Below are 20,222 nucleotides of genomic sequence, written 5' to 3'. Positions count from 1 at the left end.
ACAAAGACATATGACTAATCAGCACTGTTTGCTGTTCTTAAATTACATTGTCATTATAGGATGCTTAACTAGATAATTTTCAGAATGGCTTTAAGATTCCTGTGATTCTTTCAAGCTCACTTTAGGCTGTGTGTGTATGTGTGTGTGTTTAAAAGCCTGATTGAAATTATAAAGTTATTTCCTTAGTGATTTTTGCCATTAAAAAATAATAACAACTTGCTGAGCCAGCAGTACCCTGGCATAATGTTATCTTTTCTTACAGTGGATTATTAGCTCACTCCTTCGTGCCCTCATCCATTTCAAACTTTCATTTATACCTGTGTTCACATCTTGGAAGAAAAGGCAGAATAAACCCCACTTCCAACATGAGATCAGCACTTCGCTAATTGTGGGTCCCCACGTTGATTCTTTTGAGAATGTTCCAGGCCTGCATTATTTATGGTGCTGTGTGGGCTGCCTCATCTTCATTCTTGGATGATTCTTCTTGGAGAAGCAAGAGCAGTACCTCCCTGCGATTTAAAATTTATTCTCCAACCTTTTAAAAGAGTGACAAAAACTTGGATTCATTCTAGATTTGGCCAAGAGCCTGAGCCACAACTCTTGATGTCATTGACCACAGATCACACTATAAAGACTACCCTGGGATGTGAGTGTAGACGGCGCACTCCAAACAGCGAGGCAGGGGATGGTTTAGGTTGTACCAAGTTCTTACAGCCACCGTGCAGAGGCTCTCTGCAGACCAAATAATGGAGGGATGTGAAGGAGGTCGCTTTGTTTTCCAATACTAGCATATGCTAGTCTGTAGTCCGTTAGGCAGGAGAGAAAGACTAGTTGGTTCTGTGAGGTAGGCCAGATGGCTTAACTTGTCTTTTCCTGTCCCCTCGACCAGGTTTCCGTTGTTCACTGCGGTGTACCAGATCTGCTACGAAGGCAGGCCCGTTCAAGAGATGTTGTCTTGTCTCCAGAGCCATCCAGAGCATACATAAAGTGAATCTTGAAACCTGTCAGGGAAAGGCCTGCCTTTCCAATCAGTCATTTGGATTCAGATGGAAGCCGGGACTTGGCAACAAGATGTTTGCTTGACCGTAATCCCATCATGGATGTGTATGAATTTTTACAGGTTCATTTTGAATTGCGAGATGAAGTTCATTGGCTAAGATGTTACTGGGCAACATCTAGACGCACATATATGAACGTGTGAGTGTGTGTTCCTTTTTCATTCTGTGGATATTTCTATGAACCAAAATTAAAGGCCCTTTTTAAAAATCACTGTTGAAATTTTCCCACTGTGGTAGCTTATCAGATTGGAACTATCGCAGCAAAAAGTTTTGGATCTAATTCCTATGTATTCCAGTGAAGGAATTTTTTTTTTCTCATTCTCTTGAGGTTAAAATTTAACCAACATTAACATGGTAAAGTGGATGAGTGAGTGAGTTCAAAGATCAACATACTGTAACTTTTAAACACTATCTCAAAGCCAACATAATTAACTACTTCGATTGTGGGTTGATCTTTTTTTTTTTAACAATTACTTATTTTTAATTAGGTAATCCACTCATCTATTTTCCTCTCACTGCAGTTTTCTGCATTTTTAGCCTCTTTTCTCTTCATTAGCTACCAGAATGTGCTTTCATAAAGGCTCAGCAGTGGCAGAAGACAGAAAACTCATCTGGGATTTTTCTGCTGTGACTGACACATTCTTCTGATTAATGACACTTGTATGATGCTTTTTGTCAGGTCGTACTTTTGTGCAAATATTTCCTTTAAGCCTCACAGATCCCCTGAAAGGGGGCTGCTGTTATTCCTCTTTTAAGGTGCAGTCACTGTGCCTTGTCGCCCAGTGAGTAGGGGCACAGCCAGAGGCTCTCAGGCTTGAGAGCTGGTTTGAACTCACGCTAATTGGTTGTAGCAAATGCCATTTGCAGCCTTTCTTGAGGCCGTCGGCGGGCTTCCTGCAGCTGAGGCTTGCGTGCGTCCTTGTCTAGAAGGATATCACTCAGTGTGGACCTCACTCCAGCAGCTTCACTTGGAGTCTTAGAAATGCAGGTTCCCGGGTCCCACCCCAGACCTCTGAAGTGGGGGTATTGTGTCTCTGCTTTGACATGCCTTCCATGTGTTTCAGTGCTCACTACTGTTTGAGAACCACTACTGTAGAAAATTTATTTTAGATTGGCATTTCTCAAATCATGTTCCATAGGAAACGAGTGTCCCGGGATCCAGTGGTGGTTCTGGTGTTCCCTGGCAAGGTCCAGTGAATTTGGGAAAAGCTGCATCTGTACACCCCTCCTGAAGGGGTAGAATGTGTGTTAGTGGAACCTGTTTATTTAGCCCAGCAAGTCCCAGACAGATTGTGGAGATTTTTTTTTTTTTTTTTGGGCAAGGAAACTTGCCAAAGTTTCCAGGCTGAGGTGACCTTAGGACAGCTCAAGTATACCCTTCACTCTCTGCAAAAAATGAGGATGAATGACTACCTGTGGTGTTGTTCATTCTGAACCTTTACAGTTCAGGTCTGCCATGGATCTTTGACGCAGCTTTAAGGTGACACTATGAGGTACAGCCAAGTGGATGTCAACCTCGCTGAAACGCACATTGTGTGGACTAAGTGCTTTTAATTCTAGAATTAGAATGGGAGTTACTGTATCTTCGTAAATGTGATTGGTTTCAGGATAACATTGCAGTTACCTTACATAGTACTTGATAAGTGTTTAAGGGAATGTTATGAATGTCTTACATATTCATGGATTTTCAGTCACTTTGAGATTTTGACCTTTTTGTTTTGTTTTGTTTTGTTTGCGGTACACGGGCCTCTCACCGCTGCGGCCTCTCCTGCCGCGGAGCACAGGCTCCGGACACGCAGGCCCAGCGGCCATGGCCCACGGGCCCAGCCGCTCCGCGGCATGTGGGATCCTCCCAGACCAGGGCACAAACCCATGTCCCCTGCATCGACAGGCGGACCCTCAAACACTGCACCACCAGGGAAGCCCGAGATTTTGACCTTTTTTATTTTCCAGCTTGGAACTTTTTCCCTTCTATACCCAAAATGATTATAGAACGGGTTTTGTGGGAATTTTAAAAACTCCTCTACACAGAAGTATTTGAAAGCACACAAAATGCTACAAGTTTCATTGATTTTAGGGCCACTGTTAAGTCAATCCATTTTTGCTTGTGTCATAATTAATCTTTTGAAAAGTTTGTACATAGGTAACAAAGTGTTGCTTTTTAAGATACATAAAGGGCTGTAAGCTAATTGTGGTGTCTGTCAAGTAGGATCATCAGATGTGAGGAATTCGGATTTTGTCTTTTGTATATTGTCATCTGCATTCAGCTTCCTACTCTGGGTTTTGTACTTGAGTGTTTTTTCTTTATAAATGCCCTCTTACCACTCTGAGGTCTTCTGACTGTACCTCTTGAACATAATTATAATATTCTGCACATATGGAAAAAGGTAAATTTTATATAAGTTTGTGCTTTGCTAACTGTAGATATTTATTACTCTACGAGTTATCTATTTTTATAACCACCTGTGGTCCATCATTTATTTTAATTCACCTTTCTTACTAATTATGGTAATAGGGGAGGGAGACATCTAGAAGAGAAGCTTAATTTATACTGTTTCAGCCAAATCTGTGAATGTAAAAACTACACTGTTGCCTTGTATAATCCAACCTACTATAATGTGGAACAAATATCTGTCTTGAAACCCATCCTAGCAGGTGGAATTGAGCTAAACTCCTTCTGGTTTTTCATTTAACTCTTAGCTATAACATTGGCCCCATGGTATCGGCCCAGGGAGTAGTGAGGTGCCACTGTACAAAGGGATCTTCAGTTTTTCCACTAGCTCTAATCTGAGCCTTTTACCTACACATGTACTATGTTTGTTTACAGACTGTAGGTGGATATAATTTAAAAGCTTGATTTAATAAACATTTAATCCCCCAAACCTGTGCTACTGATCCTGTTTTTTAAAATCAGCTTATTAAATAGCTTTAAGAAGCTCTTTTTTTTTTCCTTCCTGAATTGTGTTGCACTGACAACAATAAAAAGGCAAATTTTAAAAGAAAGGCTTTATCTCTAATGCATTCCTCAAACACATCTGCTTCCATTTGTCTGTGTTCCTTTCTATTGCTTGCTGATCTTTTTATAAAATTGTAAATGTAGGATGGAGGCCTTCCAGTTGCAGCCATCCAGTGGACTGTGAGGGGAATCCCCAGGAGCCTGAAACAAATGGGGGCTGATGGCCAGAGCAGTAAGGCTTTGAGGTGGCTCTGCGGCTTCAGGGGAGGGTGTGGGAGTGCTTTCCATTATCACCTAGGGGTTTGGGCTGTAAAACTTATGCTAGAACCTCCAAGGGCTACACTGTTGGGAAGAAAATGGGCTAAGAAAACAACATGTATGGGAAGAAGCAAGAAAGTTGGACTCCGGGTAGAGAAAAAGGTCTCTGCTGAAAACCTGTGATCATGCCAGCACCACAAACAGGCTTTGGGTTTGAATTTTTATATCCAGGAACCACAAGCCAAAGTTAGCATAAACGTCGGAACTTGGGCCAGTAATGCCAGTAGGTAACTGACAGAAGCAAAAACAAAAACACCTGCAGAAATCACTCTGGATCCAGGCTGCACAGGCTTCCCATAAGTATGCACTTCCTACAAATATTCCCACTGAATATGTACTTTTAAAATTATAAAATAATTGCAAAATAGTTCATTGTGAGTGAAAGTCAACAGCTTTTTGAAAACAGAAGAATTAGATGCCCAGATATTTAATTGAGCAAAATGAGAGATGCTTTGAGGGGTAATTTTAAAAATAGAGACATAAAAGGAGGGTTAAAGTATTAAGGTCAAATTACTGTTGGGGGTGGAGGAACAACCAAAGAGACTTGAAAACAAACCTATTAGAACATCTTGAGATGAATATAATTTACATTATGTCTTTGGACAGATTAAAGAGTAGATTTGACAGAGCTGTAGAGGGAATTACCAAACTGGAAAATAGGTTTGGAGATATTAACAGAAAGTAGCAGAGAAAATGAGAATTTAAGAAGTAAGTAGAGGATAGGATAAGATTCAACATACATCTGAGAGAAGTTCCAGAAGAAAGAAGAGGGAGAGGCAATTTTTGAAAAAATAAAGTCTGAAATTTGTCCAGAATTTATTGTATGTGACCAGTTTTGTTATTCTCCCAAATATATTTCCATTAAAATTTTACCACATAATCTTTATAACTTTTTATGACTACTTGTAAACTTAAGTTGATGATGAACCTTTTCTTTCTTTTTTATTTTGAGGAAATAAGTTGTATGAGAAAGCTATAATCATAATCTACTACTTTACTGAAGGTGTGATTGATTTGAGTACTGAAGCGAGCTGCGTCCCCTTTGGTTTGGGTGGGAGGTGTAGCACTGTGGCAAGGCTTGGGTTCGAGATCATGCTTCATTGTCTTAGTATACATTTGGTCAAGGCAGCCAAGTCCTCTTTGAAGTGCATTTTCCTCATTGTTTAAGCAGAAATAATATCCATGCAGTCTAGCTCAAAGGATTACTGTGAAGGTCACTGAAAAGCAGGAAATCTTTTTTTTTTTTTTTTTACATCTTTATTGGAGTATAATTGCTTTACAATGGTGTGTTAGTTTCTGCTTTATAACAAAGTGAATCAGCTATACATATACATATGTTCCCATATTTCTTCCCTCTTGTGTCTCCCTCCCTCCCACCCTCCCTATCCCACCCCAGGAAATCCTAACAAAGGAGAAAGATTTATAGCTGCTTATGGCAGAGACAAGGATATATATTAACTAAATTATAAAATTTTTTCTGAGATGCACAAACTACATTTCCCAGCCTCCCCTGCAGTTAGGTGATTGAATTCTGTCCAATGATACAGGGAAGAAAAAAATGCCACTTCCTAGGATTACGATTCTGTTTGTCTTTACTCTTTTCCTGCGTGCTGACGAGATATCAATTTCCAGGATGACCTGGAAGCTGTATGTTGGCTTCTAAAGCCTGGATTCCTACATGACTGTGTGGAGAAAGTCCCCCCACCCTCAGCCCACGTTGGACTGTGATAGTTACAAAAATCATTATTATGCCACTGAGATTTAAGTGTTATTTATTACAGCAGCTGGCATAACTTACCCTAAGATGTTGCTAAAAAGACATTTGAGGAGTTAAGACGAGATGGAACTTACAGAAATATCAAGAGATTTCAGAGAATTTATACATTGGTCCCTATAGCATCCTAGTATCTATCTTGGCATCGCTTGTTTGGACACAGGAGGCTGTATTGGAATGTGGGTGGGTACACTGTGGTTATGTCTGTTCCTCTCCTCCCACGACTAACTAGCTAAGTCCAGACTTTGTATATGTAATTGTCCCTTCTCCAGGATTAATGCCGTCAAGGTCCAGGATTTATAACGTGTGCATATATATATTTTGGTGGGGGGGGTCATGCCACGTGGCTTGGTGGGATCTTAGTTCCCGACCAGGGATTGAACCCAGGCCCTGGCAGTGAAAGTTCCGAGTCCTAACCACTGGACTGCCAGGGACCTCCCTAACATGTGCTTCTTTAACACTGGAGTGTCCTTAAGTTGTCTTCCTCATTTCAAAAGCTTCTAATTAGCAATGTCATCAGATTTTCGATAAGCCTACATTCCTGCTGTCAACTCTAAAAACCTCGTCTAGGGCTTCCCAGGTGGCGAAGTGGTTAAGAATCTGCCTGCCAATGCAGGAGTCACGGGTCCGAGCCCTGGTCCGGGAAGATCCCACATGCCGTGGAGCAACTAAGCCCATGCGCCACAACTACTGAGCCTGCGCTCTAGAGCCTGCAAGCCACAACTACTGAAGCCCACGTGCCTAGCGCCCGGGCTCCGCAACAAGAGAAGCCACGGCAATGAGAAGCCTACGTACTGAAACCAATAGTAGCCCCTGCTCACTGCAACTAGGGAAAGCTCACACGCAGCAACGAAGACCCAGTGCAGCCAAAAATAAATACATTTTAAAAAAATAAAAACCTTGTCTAGCTGAAGCCAAAAGGAGTGACTCTTCAGCTCCGCTTCAAAAACTAAGGAATGAAACATCTCTGAATTTTACACATTGAGTAAAATTGAGCCATTGGAAAAGTACCTTCATCATTGAACTCGTAATTTGTCAAGTTGGTGTTATTCAGCTTGTTGCAAATGGGAATGCAGTGCTTTTATGCTTTGATATAAGTGTTATTTGTGATTCTTTTTTGTTATACCTCTTATTTAAAATAACCTTTGGGAAACAGTCACTTGATTCCAAAATTAAGCCCATTTGCCCACTGCCCAAGTAGCCACTGTTACTAGTTTCTAATGTTCTCTTCTAGAATTTCATTTTACATAAGCAAATATATACTTAATCCCTTTCCCATTTTCCTACACAAAATAGAGCTTACTATACAGCTTGCTTTTTTTTTCAATTAACATTATATCTTGACCATCTTTTATATCAGTGGTTTGTTTTAAACAACTTTTTAAGAACTGTTTATTTTGAAATAATTATAGATTCACAGGAAGTTGCAAAGATAGTACAGAAAACTCTCAGGGCCACCCAGTTTCCCTGAATATATCAACACCTAGTTTTTAAAATTGTAAGTTAAAATAATAGTGGTAAAGCACTTTTAGCTTACTACTCTGGTTCTTCATATATGTGAATTTATTTAATCCTCAAAATTTATCATCCCATATACAGACGGGAAAGCTAAGGCACAAAGAGGCTAAAGAACTTACCTAACAGAGATAGTAATTGATAAAGCCAGGATTTGAACTCAAGCAGGTTGCCTTCAGAGTTTGGGTTCTTAAATTTTAGGTTATGTCACCTCCTTTGAGTAATGGCCGTTCATGGTGAAACAAAGTCAGACAGTGACTGGAAAGGTCAAAGGTGCAATCACTCAATTCTTCCTGAAAACTTGTATACATACACAGTGTTCATGCATGTATTAGGTATTAAAACATAATACTGTTCTTCAAAAAATCTACAGACGGGACTGTGGCACAGTGGCTAAGAATCCGCCTGCCAATGCAAGGGACACGGGTTTGAGGCCTGGTCTGGGAAGATCCCACGTGACACAGAGCAGCTAAGCCCTTGCACCACAACTACTGAGCCTGCGCTATAGAGCCTGCAAGCCACAACTACTGAAGCCCGCGTGCCCAGAGCCCGTGTTCTACAACAAGAGAAGCCACCGCAATGAGAAGCCTGAGCACAGCAACAAAGAGTAGCCCCCACTCGTCACAACTCGAGAAAACCCACGCACAGCAACAGAGACCCAACGTAGCCAAAAATAAATAAATTTATTAAAAAAAAAAAACAGGAATGGATAAAGAAGCTGTGGTACATATATACAATGGAATATTACTCAGCCATAGAAAGGAACAGAACTGTGCCACTTGTAGAGACGTGGATGGACCTAGAGACTGTCATACAGAGGGAAGTAAGAAAGAGAAAAACCAATATCATATAATATCGCTTATATGTGGAATCTAGAAAAATGGTACAGATGAACTTATTTGCAAAGCAGAAATAGAGACACAGATGTAGAGAACAAACATATGGATACCAAGGCAGGGAAGGGAGGGTGGGATGAATTGGGAGATTGGGATTGACATATATACACTACTATGTATAAAACAGATAACTAATGAGGACCTACTGTATAGCACAGGGAACTCTACTCAGTGCTCTGTCATGACCTAAATGGGAAGGAAATCCAAAAAAGGGGATATGTGTTTATGTATAGCTGATTCCCTTTGCTGTACAGCAGAAACTAACACAAAATTGTAAAGCAACTATACTCCAATTAAAATTAATAAAAAATAAAACAATACTGTTCTAACACTTTCTTTTATAGTCTTAATATTGGAAAATATGGACCTCCCACATCCTTTAAATATCTGCATGTTTAATTATATGACTCTTCCATAATTTATTACAGATGAATACTTAGATTGTTTTCTCTAATTATGGTAATTGCTTCAGTAAACATCCTTGCACATGTATCTCTGTTCACTTAGGTAAGTAAATCTAGAGGATAAAGTACTAGAAGTGGAATGACTGGCACAAAGTTATGTGTTTTATATTTTAACAAACACTGCCAAATTAACCTTCAGAAGGATGGCTGCAATTTACGCTTCTGACCTCATTTTCTTTTCCTGATTACTTCTATAACCTCTACTAGGGATACCTTTATAACAGAGATCTAAATCAAACCAATAAATCCGAGAAATACACAATTTTATATTTATCAAGAATTCAGGGGAATTACCTGGCAGTTCGGTGTTTAGGACTCGGTGCTTCTATTGCCGGGGGCTCAGGTTCAATCCCTAGTCAGGAATTAAGATCCCACAAGCTGCAAGGTGTGGCCAAAAAAGAAAAAAAAAAAAAACGAATTTAGAAGTCTCTCCTACCAGTTTTACCATAAAAAGCAAAATTTTGTTATTCAGAACTACAATTTTGGGCTTCCCTGGTGGCACACTGGTTGAGAATCTGCCTGCCAATGCAGGGGACATGGGTTCGAGCCCTGGTCTGGGAGGGTCCCACATGCCGCGGAGCAACTGGGCCGGTGAGCCACAACTACTTAGCCTGCGCGTCTGGAGCTTGTGCTCCGCAACAAGAGAGGCCGTGACAGTGAGAGGCCCACGCACCGCGATGAAGAGTGGCCACCGCTCGCCGCAACTAGAGAAAGCCCTCGCACAGAAACGAAGACCCAACACAGCCAAAAATAAATAAATAAATAAATACAATTTGAAAAAAAAAAAAACCCTACAACTTTGTTAAAAAAGCCGTCTTACTAACAGCTGTAAGAGTTGGCGGTGCTGAAGGTTTATATAGGCACAGAATATGTCATGTAAGTGAGCTGTTCACGAGGAATGTTGAAATAAGAAACGTTAATTTAAAATTTAAAACATCATAAATTCACTGTTTAAGCAAAACCCCAGAAGGCTCTTTCTTGTATCAATACAAAGCAAGCTGAAATGGGTTAAGATGATTGCCAGGAAATTCCCGGTTCCAGTGAACGATGACCCTCCTATCCACTAGAGGTCGCTCTTTGGAAATGACTTTGCCTCAGGCAGTCGGCAGCCTGCAAAAAGTAGTATCATCGTTCCTGTGGTTTTTTGGTCAAGTGGCGAGAAGGCCGCGCATTTCTTATGAGCTGAGTGGAGTTTGTGCTGGGCAATTGTCCAGTATCTAGGTTTCGTTTTGACTTTGTAACCCAGAACCGTAAGTTTTGATGTTTTGCTTTGACTCTGTTCTGTATCCACTTAAACATCGGACTGGATTTTGTTGCTTCTGGATTTCTTTCCCTTCCTTGATTTTGGACTCCCACTCATGTCTGTCTTTGTTAAATGTCTGTCTTCTTCTCCCTCTTATTCTGACACTGACATTCTGGCAAAAGCAAAAATATCTGCTTCCTTTTTATTCTCAGGAAAGACTCCAGGAACATATTTGGGGAAATGCTTCTAAAGGATGGACCTTCCTTCCATGCTTTAAAGAAGTTTCAGCCAGGAGGCTGGTATGCAGTGAAGAAAAAAACCTCTTCGCATCTGAATCTTCTCCCTGGTTTGCCTATTCATTATCTTTGGAGATAGTGTGATTTCCATTTAGAGGCTATTTTATCAGGAAGTGAATGAAATTTAAGCTTCAAGACTCTTACTTGTACTTATCCCTTCTACACAGCCTTGTACCTAACTTTGTTTTCTTAAATTTTTTTTTTTTTTTTTTTGCTGCACCGCGTGGCTTGTGGGATCTTAGTTCCCCAACCAGGAATCGAACCCAGGTCCTCGGCATCAAAAGCACAGAGTCCTGGGGCTTCCCTCGTGGCGCAGTGGTTGAGAGTCCACCTGCCGATGCAGGGGACACGGGTTCGTGCCCCGGTCTGGGAGAATCCCTCGTACCGCGGAGCGGCTGGGCCCGTGGGCCGTGGCCGCTGGGCCTGCGCGTCCGGAGCCTGTGCTCCGCAGCGGGAGGGGCCACGATGGTGAGAGGCCCGCATACCAAAAAAAAAAAAAAAAAAAAGCAGAGTCCTAATCACTGGATTGCCTGGGAATTACCTGTATTCTTTTTCTTAAAAAGAAATCAACAAGTTCTAAAAGCTTCTGGCCCCTTACATGGAGTCCACATCTAGTTTCAAGACTTTGGAGTCAAGTCGGGATTCAAGTTCTGGCCTGGTGGGACTTTGGACAAATTACTTAACCTCTCTGGGCTTCAGTTTCCTTGTCTGTAGATAGTGTCAGGTTTCTTGAAGAGTCAGAACATGTATAAGTTGCTTCTTACAGTTCCCTGAACACATTAGGGAAGTTCAAGATGGAAAGAACCTGGGGAGAAAAAGATAAATCCACACTTGGTTTGAATTGCTTGGGGCCTTCTGCAGGGAGACGTCCAGGAGACAAGACAACACTGTGGACCACAGATCAAAAGCGGATGAGCGTCAGAGGTGTTGGGTGAGGCCGTTATGAGGTCGGATTGAGGGAGGTCTATGAGGTGTGGAGGGGAGGGGGTCTAGAGCCCAGGAACCACTAAATAAGACTGAAGTGCCCAGGGCAAGGCCTGGACAGAGTCCACGTTTCATTTTGTTTCATTTCAATCATGGCCCCAATTCCTGGGCCCTCCCTGAATCCACCTTGGCCATGAGACTTTACAAGACAGAGTCTATCTCCCAGCCCTTGCAGATAGGGCTTGGCGTGTGACTGGCTTGGCCAAGGCAACGGGGTGGAGGTGATGGAGTGTCAGGTTCAAGTCACATACGTATTTGCCAACTTGACTTTCTCCTGTACCTTTGCTCTCTTTAGACTACTTCTAGGAGGTAATATGAATCATATTTTAAATATTTTACTACATACAGCAGCTCAAATTCATTTATTCTTAAATGCTAATTTTTCATTATGTGAATAAATCCCAATATAGTTATCCATTTCCCTATGGATGACATATAAGTTGTTGAAGGTTTTTACTAATACGGAAAATAATGGAAGAATATTCCTGTGCATGCCTCCTGTATACATGGGTGAGACTTTCTCACGTGTGTATACTAGCAAGTCATGGAATAGGCACACTTTAGATGTACTCAAATATTGCTAAATTGCTTTCCAAAGATTTTGGATCAGTCTACTCTTCCCACCAGCAATACATGAGAATACATTTAGCATAGCTTAGTGTCATCATCCTAATTTTTGCACTTCTTTTTCCAATCTGATGGGTCTGAACTGATATCTGGTTGATATACTAATGTTTATCTCCCTGACTTCCAAAGAAGTGGAGCCTCTTTCCATGTGTATATTGACCCTTCTGGTTTCTCTTTTGTGAATTGTCTGTGCACATCCTCTGTCTCTTTTCCTGTTGGGTTGTTTGCCTTTTTTTTTTTAATAGACTTACTCCTACAAGGCTTTACATAATCTTTGTATTTTATATTATATATTCTATATAATATTAAAGATAGTATATAAAGAACATAATGTATATCATATATAATACATAAAAATATTATACATTCTTTATATGTTTTGTTGCTTATATGCACTGCAAAGATCTTTCACTATTTTTTTTGAATAAATTTATTTATTTTTGGCCACATTGGGTTTTCATTGCTGCGTGCAGGCTTTCTCTAGTTGCGGCGAGTGGGGGCTACTCTTCCTTGTGGTGTGTGGGCGCCTTCTCATTGCGGTGGCTTCTCTTGTTGCAGAGCACCGGCTCTAGGTGCGCCCGCGGGCTCAGTAGTTGTGGCTCACGGGCTCTAGAGCGCAGGCTCAGTAGTTGTGGCGCATGGGCTTAGTTGCTCTGCGGCAAGTGGGATCTTCCCAGACCAGGGCTCAAACCCGTGTCCCCTGCATTGCAGGTGGATTCTTAACCACTGTGCCACCAGGGAAGCCCTTTCAGTAATTTTTTAACAGCTTTATTGAAAGATAATTCACATGTCATACAACTCACCCATTTGAAGTGTAAAATTCAATGGTTTTTTAGTACAGTCAATTATAGAATATTTCATGAATATTTAGAATATTTTCATGACCTCGTAAAGAAGCCCCCTGCCCTTTAGCTAGCTCTCCTTTCCCCCCATCCCTCCAGCCCTAAGCAACAACTAATTTGCTTTCTATCTCGATAAATATGCTAATTCTGGACATTTCATGTAAACGCAATATTCAATTTGTGGTCTTTTGTGACTGACTTCTTTCAGTTAGCATAGTTGTTTGTTTTGGGATTTTGGGTGTTTTTTTTTTGCCACACCGCAGGCTTGTGGGATCCTAGTTCCCCAAACTGGAATCAAACCCAGGCCCCTTGGAGTGGAAGCATGGAGTCCTAACTACTGGACCGCCAGGGAATTCCCAGCGTAATATTTTCAAGGTTTATCCATGTAGTATGTATCAAGATTTCATTCCTTTTCATGGCCAAATAATATTCCAGTGTAGGGATGTACCACATTTAGTTTACTGATTCATCAGTTGAAGTAATGTTTACTGAAAAATGTGACCAAAATTAAAAATTGTTCTGATTTCTGCCCATCTGATCTGATTGCTTACCCGTCTTCCTCCCACACATGATAAGAAAAGTTGTTTTGACCAAAATGATACAAAGGTTTATCCCTGGCTTTGAATTGTACTTTATTGATACGAAACCTTAATCCAATGCCCATAATTAAAGAGGTAGCTCTAGAGGCCCTTGGCATCCTCAGTGTAGCCCTGGATCAAGCATCCCCATCCCCTGAGCTCATTAGAAGTGCAGGCTTTCAGCCTTCCCCAGACCTGTTGGGATTAAACTCCGGTTTAAGGAGATCCCCAGGTGAGATGTATGCCCATTAAAGTTAGAAAAGCTCTGCTCTACACTGCTATTTCTTACCCTGCATCCATATTGAAACCACCTGGAAGGCTCTGCAAACAACGATTTTCAGAGATTTGGATTCACTGGTCTTGAGCGGGTCCCAGATTCCCTGGGTGACTCCGCTGACCTGCTGGCCTGAGAAGATCTGATAGAGATGTCTTTTAGGAGCAATCTCAACTTTTTCCTGTAAACCACTTTAATGTAGGAATATTTATTCTACATGTCTTAAGGGTTTGCAGTTCTGTTTAGCAAAACTGACTGGATGGCTCTCAGGAAGGGACCCGTGTGTCCCTTTTCTAAGGAATTGGAATGTGATGGCCAGTTTCACCTCCGCTCTCTGACCTCCCATCTTAGTGGGCGTTCAAAGCTCTGCTGACGAAGATGGTCTGTGTTTCTCAAAAAACACAGCTGAAGCCCCTGCGCAGGGCATGCTGCCAGGATGTGCTGTTTTTTCTTGGTCCATTTTCAGCATCCAGTGTCCGCACTTGCTCTGCGAGGAACGGCTGCTGCTTGAAGCAGTGTTTACCCCAAACTGACTTCTTTCCTGCTTCTGCCAACAGATTAAATACAATAGGAACAAACATCTTGGGTAGACACCAGGATTTGTCTCTTTTTAAATAAACCCAATCCTGATCTTATCTTTGCTAAGGAAGCTCTGGCAGCAACAAGCTGTCAAATCTATTTCCCTGCCGTCTTCTCATCTCTCCGAGGATTTCCTTCCATGTGCTGGTTTCCTCTGTGCCCTGATTATGTGCCCTGTCGTGTTGTTATGATCTCATGGCTACGATGACCAGCTCACGGTTCCAGGTGGGCAGTACAACTCCACTTTGCATGTTGGTAGAAAGTTTCATCCCTTTACCGGGTTTTGTCAACATCTCCCTGCCACAATCCTGCCCTACATCAGTCTCAGTGTCACAGCCATGCCCCAGCGCTGAGGCTGAGGCCACTTTTCCGAGTTAAAGGAAACAGGAGGGAGGGGGGCAGGGAGATATGTGTGTTCTGTGCATCCTGCCATTATCTAACTCACAGATACGTGTGCAAGGTCCTCTTTTTTTTTTAATTGAAGTATAGTTGATTTACAATGTTGTGTTAATTTCTGCTGTACAGCAAAGTGGTTCAGTTATACATGTACATACATTCTTTTTTTTTAATATTCTTTTCTATTATGGTTTATCCCAGGATATTAAATATAGTTCTCTGTCCTATACGGTAGGACCTTGTTGTTTATCCATCCTATATATACTAGTTTGCATCTGCTAATCCCAAACTCCCAGTCCATCCCTCCCGCAACCCCCTCCCCCTTGGCAACCATCAGTCTGTCCTCTATGTCCGTGAGTCTGTATCTGTTTCATAGATAAGTTCATTTGTGTCCTATTTTGGATTCCACATATAAGTGATATCGTATGATATTTGTCTTTCTCTTCGTGACTTACTTCACTTAGTGTTTATGATCATGCCTATGTCCATCATGCCTATGATCCAAAGTGTTTATGATCATGCCTATGTCCACCTTGCTGCAAATGGCATTATTTCACTCTTTCTTATGGCTGAGTAGTATTCCATTGTATATATGGACCACATCTTGTGTGAGGTCCTCTTGAACTTTCTGTTACATTATATGCAGCCACCTCAGGGCTTGGGCCAATTTGACTTATTGGAAGGAGTGACTACACAAGAATCAAAGACCCTGAGGTTCCTGAAATGCACACCCAGCAGGGCACTCACGGGTGTTGGATGGCTTCTTGGGTTCTCTCCAGGGGTAGCTGAATTGCTAAGCTGCTAACTCGACCTGCTTCTCTCATACTGTGCCAAGGAACCCTGCTTTATTTTCCAGGCACCGAGTGTTAAATCTCCTGTGTTGGTGACACTTTCCTAATTCCGGCTCTGGGACATTCCCTGTTACTTAAAGCAGGCTCCTTGGAGGGTTTTCATCCAGTCAAGCCTTCTCAAACCTGGGCAATTCAAGGTGTGAGTCTCAGTTTGAGATAGGACAGACCTCATCTGACCCAGCATTTCAAAGCTCTTTACACAGAGCCAGTTCTGTATCCGACAGAAGCCAGGATCGCTTGCTCAGCAGCTGGTACCTGGGCCGGCTGTGGGCAATTACTCCTGTTTTTGATCTTTGCAAAAGACGTTTGCTAATTTGTTGGTATGCTGCCTCTCTGATCACATGGCATGTCTGCGCCTGTGCCTGTGTGTCCTTTGTAAATAACAGCTTGTTCTTTTCTTTCAGCCAGTGCTTGCTTACCCTTACCTGCCCTTTTAATTTGTTTAAACTGGTTTCATTGTTGTAAATTAGGGCTCTAATAAATAATTCAGTAGCCTGAGCCCAAGTCCCCGCCTCCCGGCGGTGGGAGCCCCTGCACGACATTTATTGGTGATTCCAGGGAAGGGTGTAGAGCCGTTTGCCATAAGATTTATTTTGTCTCCAGAACAGCCCACCACAACTTCTGAGCCGTCTCTGATGTCCTGCTGTTCTGACAAGGATTCCATGTGAACATCGTTTCCTTTCACTTGTAACTGCAGCAGAGTCTGTGTTCTTGTTGGTTCAGAGAGCTGTCTTCTTTGTTGGTTTCTGTTAGAGAACCTTCTGAAACAATAGCCGGGAGAGTGTGTGTGTGTGTATGTGTGTGTGTGAGAGAGAGAGAGACGGGGGGGGGGGGGGGGGGGGGGGCGGGGGGGGGCGGGAGGGGGGGCAGGAGAGAGAGAGGACATGAAACAATGCTCTAGGAATTGGTTTCATTTGATCGTTCTGCCTAAGTTTCTAGGTTTGTCTGTCTGTCTCTCTCAGTCCCCCACCCTATCCCAGCTCTTTCTTCCCCGCTCTTGTTTCTTTTGCTCATTCCCAACCACCACATCCAGTCCCACCCACCTTAACTGACCTTAATACACAATATTATATATAATTCCACCTTAATTGAACTTCATAAGTTCTAGTGTGCTCTGTTATTAAATGACAGCAGTCATATAAATTATTTTTTCCTTAAAGAAAAGGAAAGGGTGGTGATTTAAATGCTTTCTTTTTCTTATCAGTTTTGAAAATGCCATATATATGGTTTTATTAGCAAATTTTCCATCATCCTGTATGATCCCACTTTTTTCATTTTACGTAAAATCAAGAGCATTTCCCCAGAGTATTACATATTCTTAAAAAATGTATTTGACTGTTTGTAAGTTGATGACATTTTAGTGTTTGTTTCTTTTTAATTTTAGGATATACCTAAGTAACCATTGTTGAATTGCAGGTACTAGAATTACAGGATTTAAAGTGTATATTTTAAAAGTTAGTAGCCACGTAGGTGGGCCCAACTTACTGCCCACCCAGCTGGCATTGAGCAGTATCTTGGCAAAATACATCTTTGCCCACTGAATAGGTGAAAATGGTACCTTGATATTTTAATATTTTATTTTAATGTGCATTTCATTGATTCCCAGTGAATTGAAGACTCAGATAACAGCAGTAAGAAAGGGAAAGAAGTTTACTTGCAAGAAATATGAGACAGCCAGAAGGATCTGCTATTCAAATAAAAAAACACAGCAGGTCATTAAAGCCAAACACTGCAGAATTACCAAGGTGACTGACTTTACAGTTGGTATGTTCAGGACTGAAAACCAGCAATTTCCTTACAGGGTTATCATTTCTATGAGGTTGTGGCCAGACTTCAGACAGCAGCATTGCCAAAGTCAGGGATAAAGTTGTTTGCCTTAAGTTGTCAGCACCTTACAGGCCATGCTCAGGAGTCCATTTATTCGAGGGGCTAGAATTTGACAGGCCTGAAAGTGTATTTTCCCCCAAACCTGGGACTTCATGGAAGCAAGATGTCAGTTTTGCTTCCACAAGACGTTTTATGTGTAGCAAGGATCATGTATTTCTTCTTTTGTAACTATGTATTTGTGTCTTTTGCCCTGTTTAATTTTATTGGGGTTTAGCTTTTGTTTACTAGACTACTTGTATTTTACTTGCTACATATTAAAAATCCATTGCTGTGTATTGCAAAAAACATTTTTCCTGCGTCATTTGACTTTTGATATGGTTTGTGGTTTTGTTTTCTATTTAATTATTTTTTAATTAATTAATTATATTTTTGGCTGCATTGGGTCTTTGTTGCTGCACGTGGGCTTTCTCTAGCTGCGGCCAGCGCGGGCTACTCTTTGTTGTGGTGCATAGGCCTCTCATTGCAGTGGCTTCTCTTGTTGCGGAGCACAGGCTCTAGCTGCACGGGCTTCAGTAGTTGTGGCACGCAGGCTCAGTAGTTGTGGCTTGTGGCTGTAGAGCACAGGCTCAGTAGTTGTGGCGCTCGGGCTTAGTTGCTCCGCGGCATGTGGGATCTTCCCGGACCAGGGCTTAAACCCGTGTCCCCTACATTGGCAGGCGGACTCTTAACCACTGTGCAACTAGGGAAGTCCCGGTTTGTGGTATTTTTTAATCATATCTAAAACATATTTTTATGTAGTCAAATCCACTGACTGTTTCCTTTATTATTTCTGTTTTGGTACCATGCTCAGAAAGTACTCAGCTGTTTCTCAGCTCTCTCTCTCTCTCTCTTTTTTTTTCTTTTTGTTTTTTTTTTCGGCTGGTTCATGCAGCTTGTGGGATCTCAGTTCCCCAACCAGGGATCGAACCCCTGTCCCCTGCAGTGGAAGCGTGGAGTCCTAACAACTGCACTGCCAGGGAAGTCCCTCTTTTTTTAATCGAAGTACAGTTGACTTACAAAGTTACATTAGTCCCAGCTCTTTCAATATCGCTTACAGGCAGTCCACAAAATGGGAGAAAATATTTGCAAATCATTAATCTAATAAGGGGTCAAGGGATTTTCCTGGTGGTCCAGTGGTGAGGACTCCATGCTTTCACTGCAGTGGCCCATGTTCCCTGGTTGGGGAACCAAGATCCCGCAAGCTGCGCGGTGTGGCCAAATAATAATAATAATAAGTTAATATACAGAATTTACAAAAAACTCCTACAACTCAACAATGAAAAACCAAACAATGGGTGAAAAAGCGGGCAAAGGACTTGAATAGACACTTCTCCAAAGAAGATAAGTACATGAAAAGCACATGAATAAATGCTCAACATCACTAGTTATTAAAGAAATGCAAATCAAAATCACAATGAGATACCACTTTCCATCCGTTAGGATGGATGTCTATAATAATAATAATAATAACAAGAATTAGTGAGAGGGCTTCCCTCATGGCGCAGTGGTTGAGAATCTGCCTGCCAATTCAGGGGACACGGGTTCGATCCCTGGTCTGGGAAAATCCCACATGCCGCGGAGCAACTAAGCCCTGTGTGCCACAACTACTGAGCCTGCGTGCTGCAACTACTGAAGCCCGTGTGCATAGAGCCTGTGCGCCTAGAGCCCGTGCTCTGCAACAAGAGAAGCTACCACAGTGAGAAGCCCGCGCACCGCAACAGAGAGTAGCCCCCGCTTGCCTCAACTGGAGAAAGCCCGCGTGCAGCAACAAATACCCAATGCCGCCAGGGGGAAAAAAAAAAAAAAGTTAGTGAGAACGTGTAGAAGTTGGAACCCTTGTGCTCCGCTGGTGGGAATGAAAAATGGTGCAATTTCTATGTAAAATAATACAGGGGTTCCTCAAAAAACTAAAATTAGAATTACCATATGATCCTGCAATTCCACTTCAAGGAACTGAAAGCAGGTATGTGTACACCCATGTTCATAGCAACATTATGCACAATAGCCAAAAGGTGGAAGCAACTCAAGTGTCCATCAATGGATGCATGGATAAACAAAATTCAGTATATACATGCAATGGAATACTATTCCTTAAAAAGGAAGGAAATTCTGCCATTTGCAACAACATGGATGAACCCTGAAGACATTACGTTAAGTGAAAGAAGCCAGACCCCAAAGGACAAATACTGTGTGATTCCACCTACATGAGTGGTCCAATACAGAGACAGAAAGTAGAATGGTGGTCACCAGGGGCTGAGGGGAGAAGGAAATGGGAAGCTATTGTTTAATGGATGTAGGGGTTCAGGTTTGCAAGATGAAAAATTCTAGAGATGCATGGTGGTCATGGTTACACAATGATGTGAATGTACTTAATGCCACTTAAAAATGGTTAAAACGGTTTTATGTATATTTTACAACTTTAAACCATATACTGCTTATATTTTCTTTTAATTCTTTACAATTGTGCTGTGGGTTTTTTTAGGAACCATTCTGATTTTGAAAAGTGTCAGCCGTTCCTATCCACAGTGCAAGTTTCACCCATCGGTGGTGGGAGGTTGGTTGTTGGGGGCCTGATGAAAACTAAACCAAAGGTGGGGCTTCCCTGGTGGTCCAGTGGTTAAGATTCCGTGCTTCCACTGCAGGGGGCGTGTGTTTTGTCCCTGGTCAGGGAACGAAGATCCCACATGCTGCACGGCCAAAAACAA

The 20,222-nt window shown here is 41.9% G+C and overlaps 2 protein-coding genes across 3 annotated transcripts in view; one reads left to right on the top strand and one right to left on the bottom strand.

Moving 5' to 3' along the window:
- The window catches only part of GPD1L (glycerol-3-phosphate dehydrogenase 1 like), a 56,883-nt gene extending 52,943 nt beyond the window's left edge, over positions 1-3,940 (top strand). For both annotated transcript variants that reach the window (XM_033405468.2, XM_004279686.4), the window contains one exon: positions 890-3,940. Coding sequence is in view for 1 of the 2 variants with exons in the window: in XM_004279686.4 (XP_004279734.1) it covers positions 890-986 (97 nt within the window). In the remaining variant the exon portion in view is untranslated. The remainder of the gene's footprint in view (positions 1-889) is intronic.
- LOC117196528 (40S ribosomal protein S27-like) overlaps positions 1-20,222 on the bottom strand; it is a 433,126-nt gene that overhangs the window by 11,916 nt on the left and 400,988 nt on the right. The window lies entirely within an intron of this gene.

Source organism: Orcinus orca, chromosome 10, assembly GCF_937001465.1.
Source record: "Orcinus orca chromosome 10, mOrcOrc1.1, whole genome shotgun sequence".
Taxonomy (NCBI): Eukaryota; Metazoa; Chordata; class Mammalia; order Artiodactyla; family Delphinidae; genus Orcinus; species Orcinus orca.
This window is presented reverse-complemented; position numbering and strand designations above follow the sequence as displayed.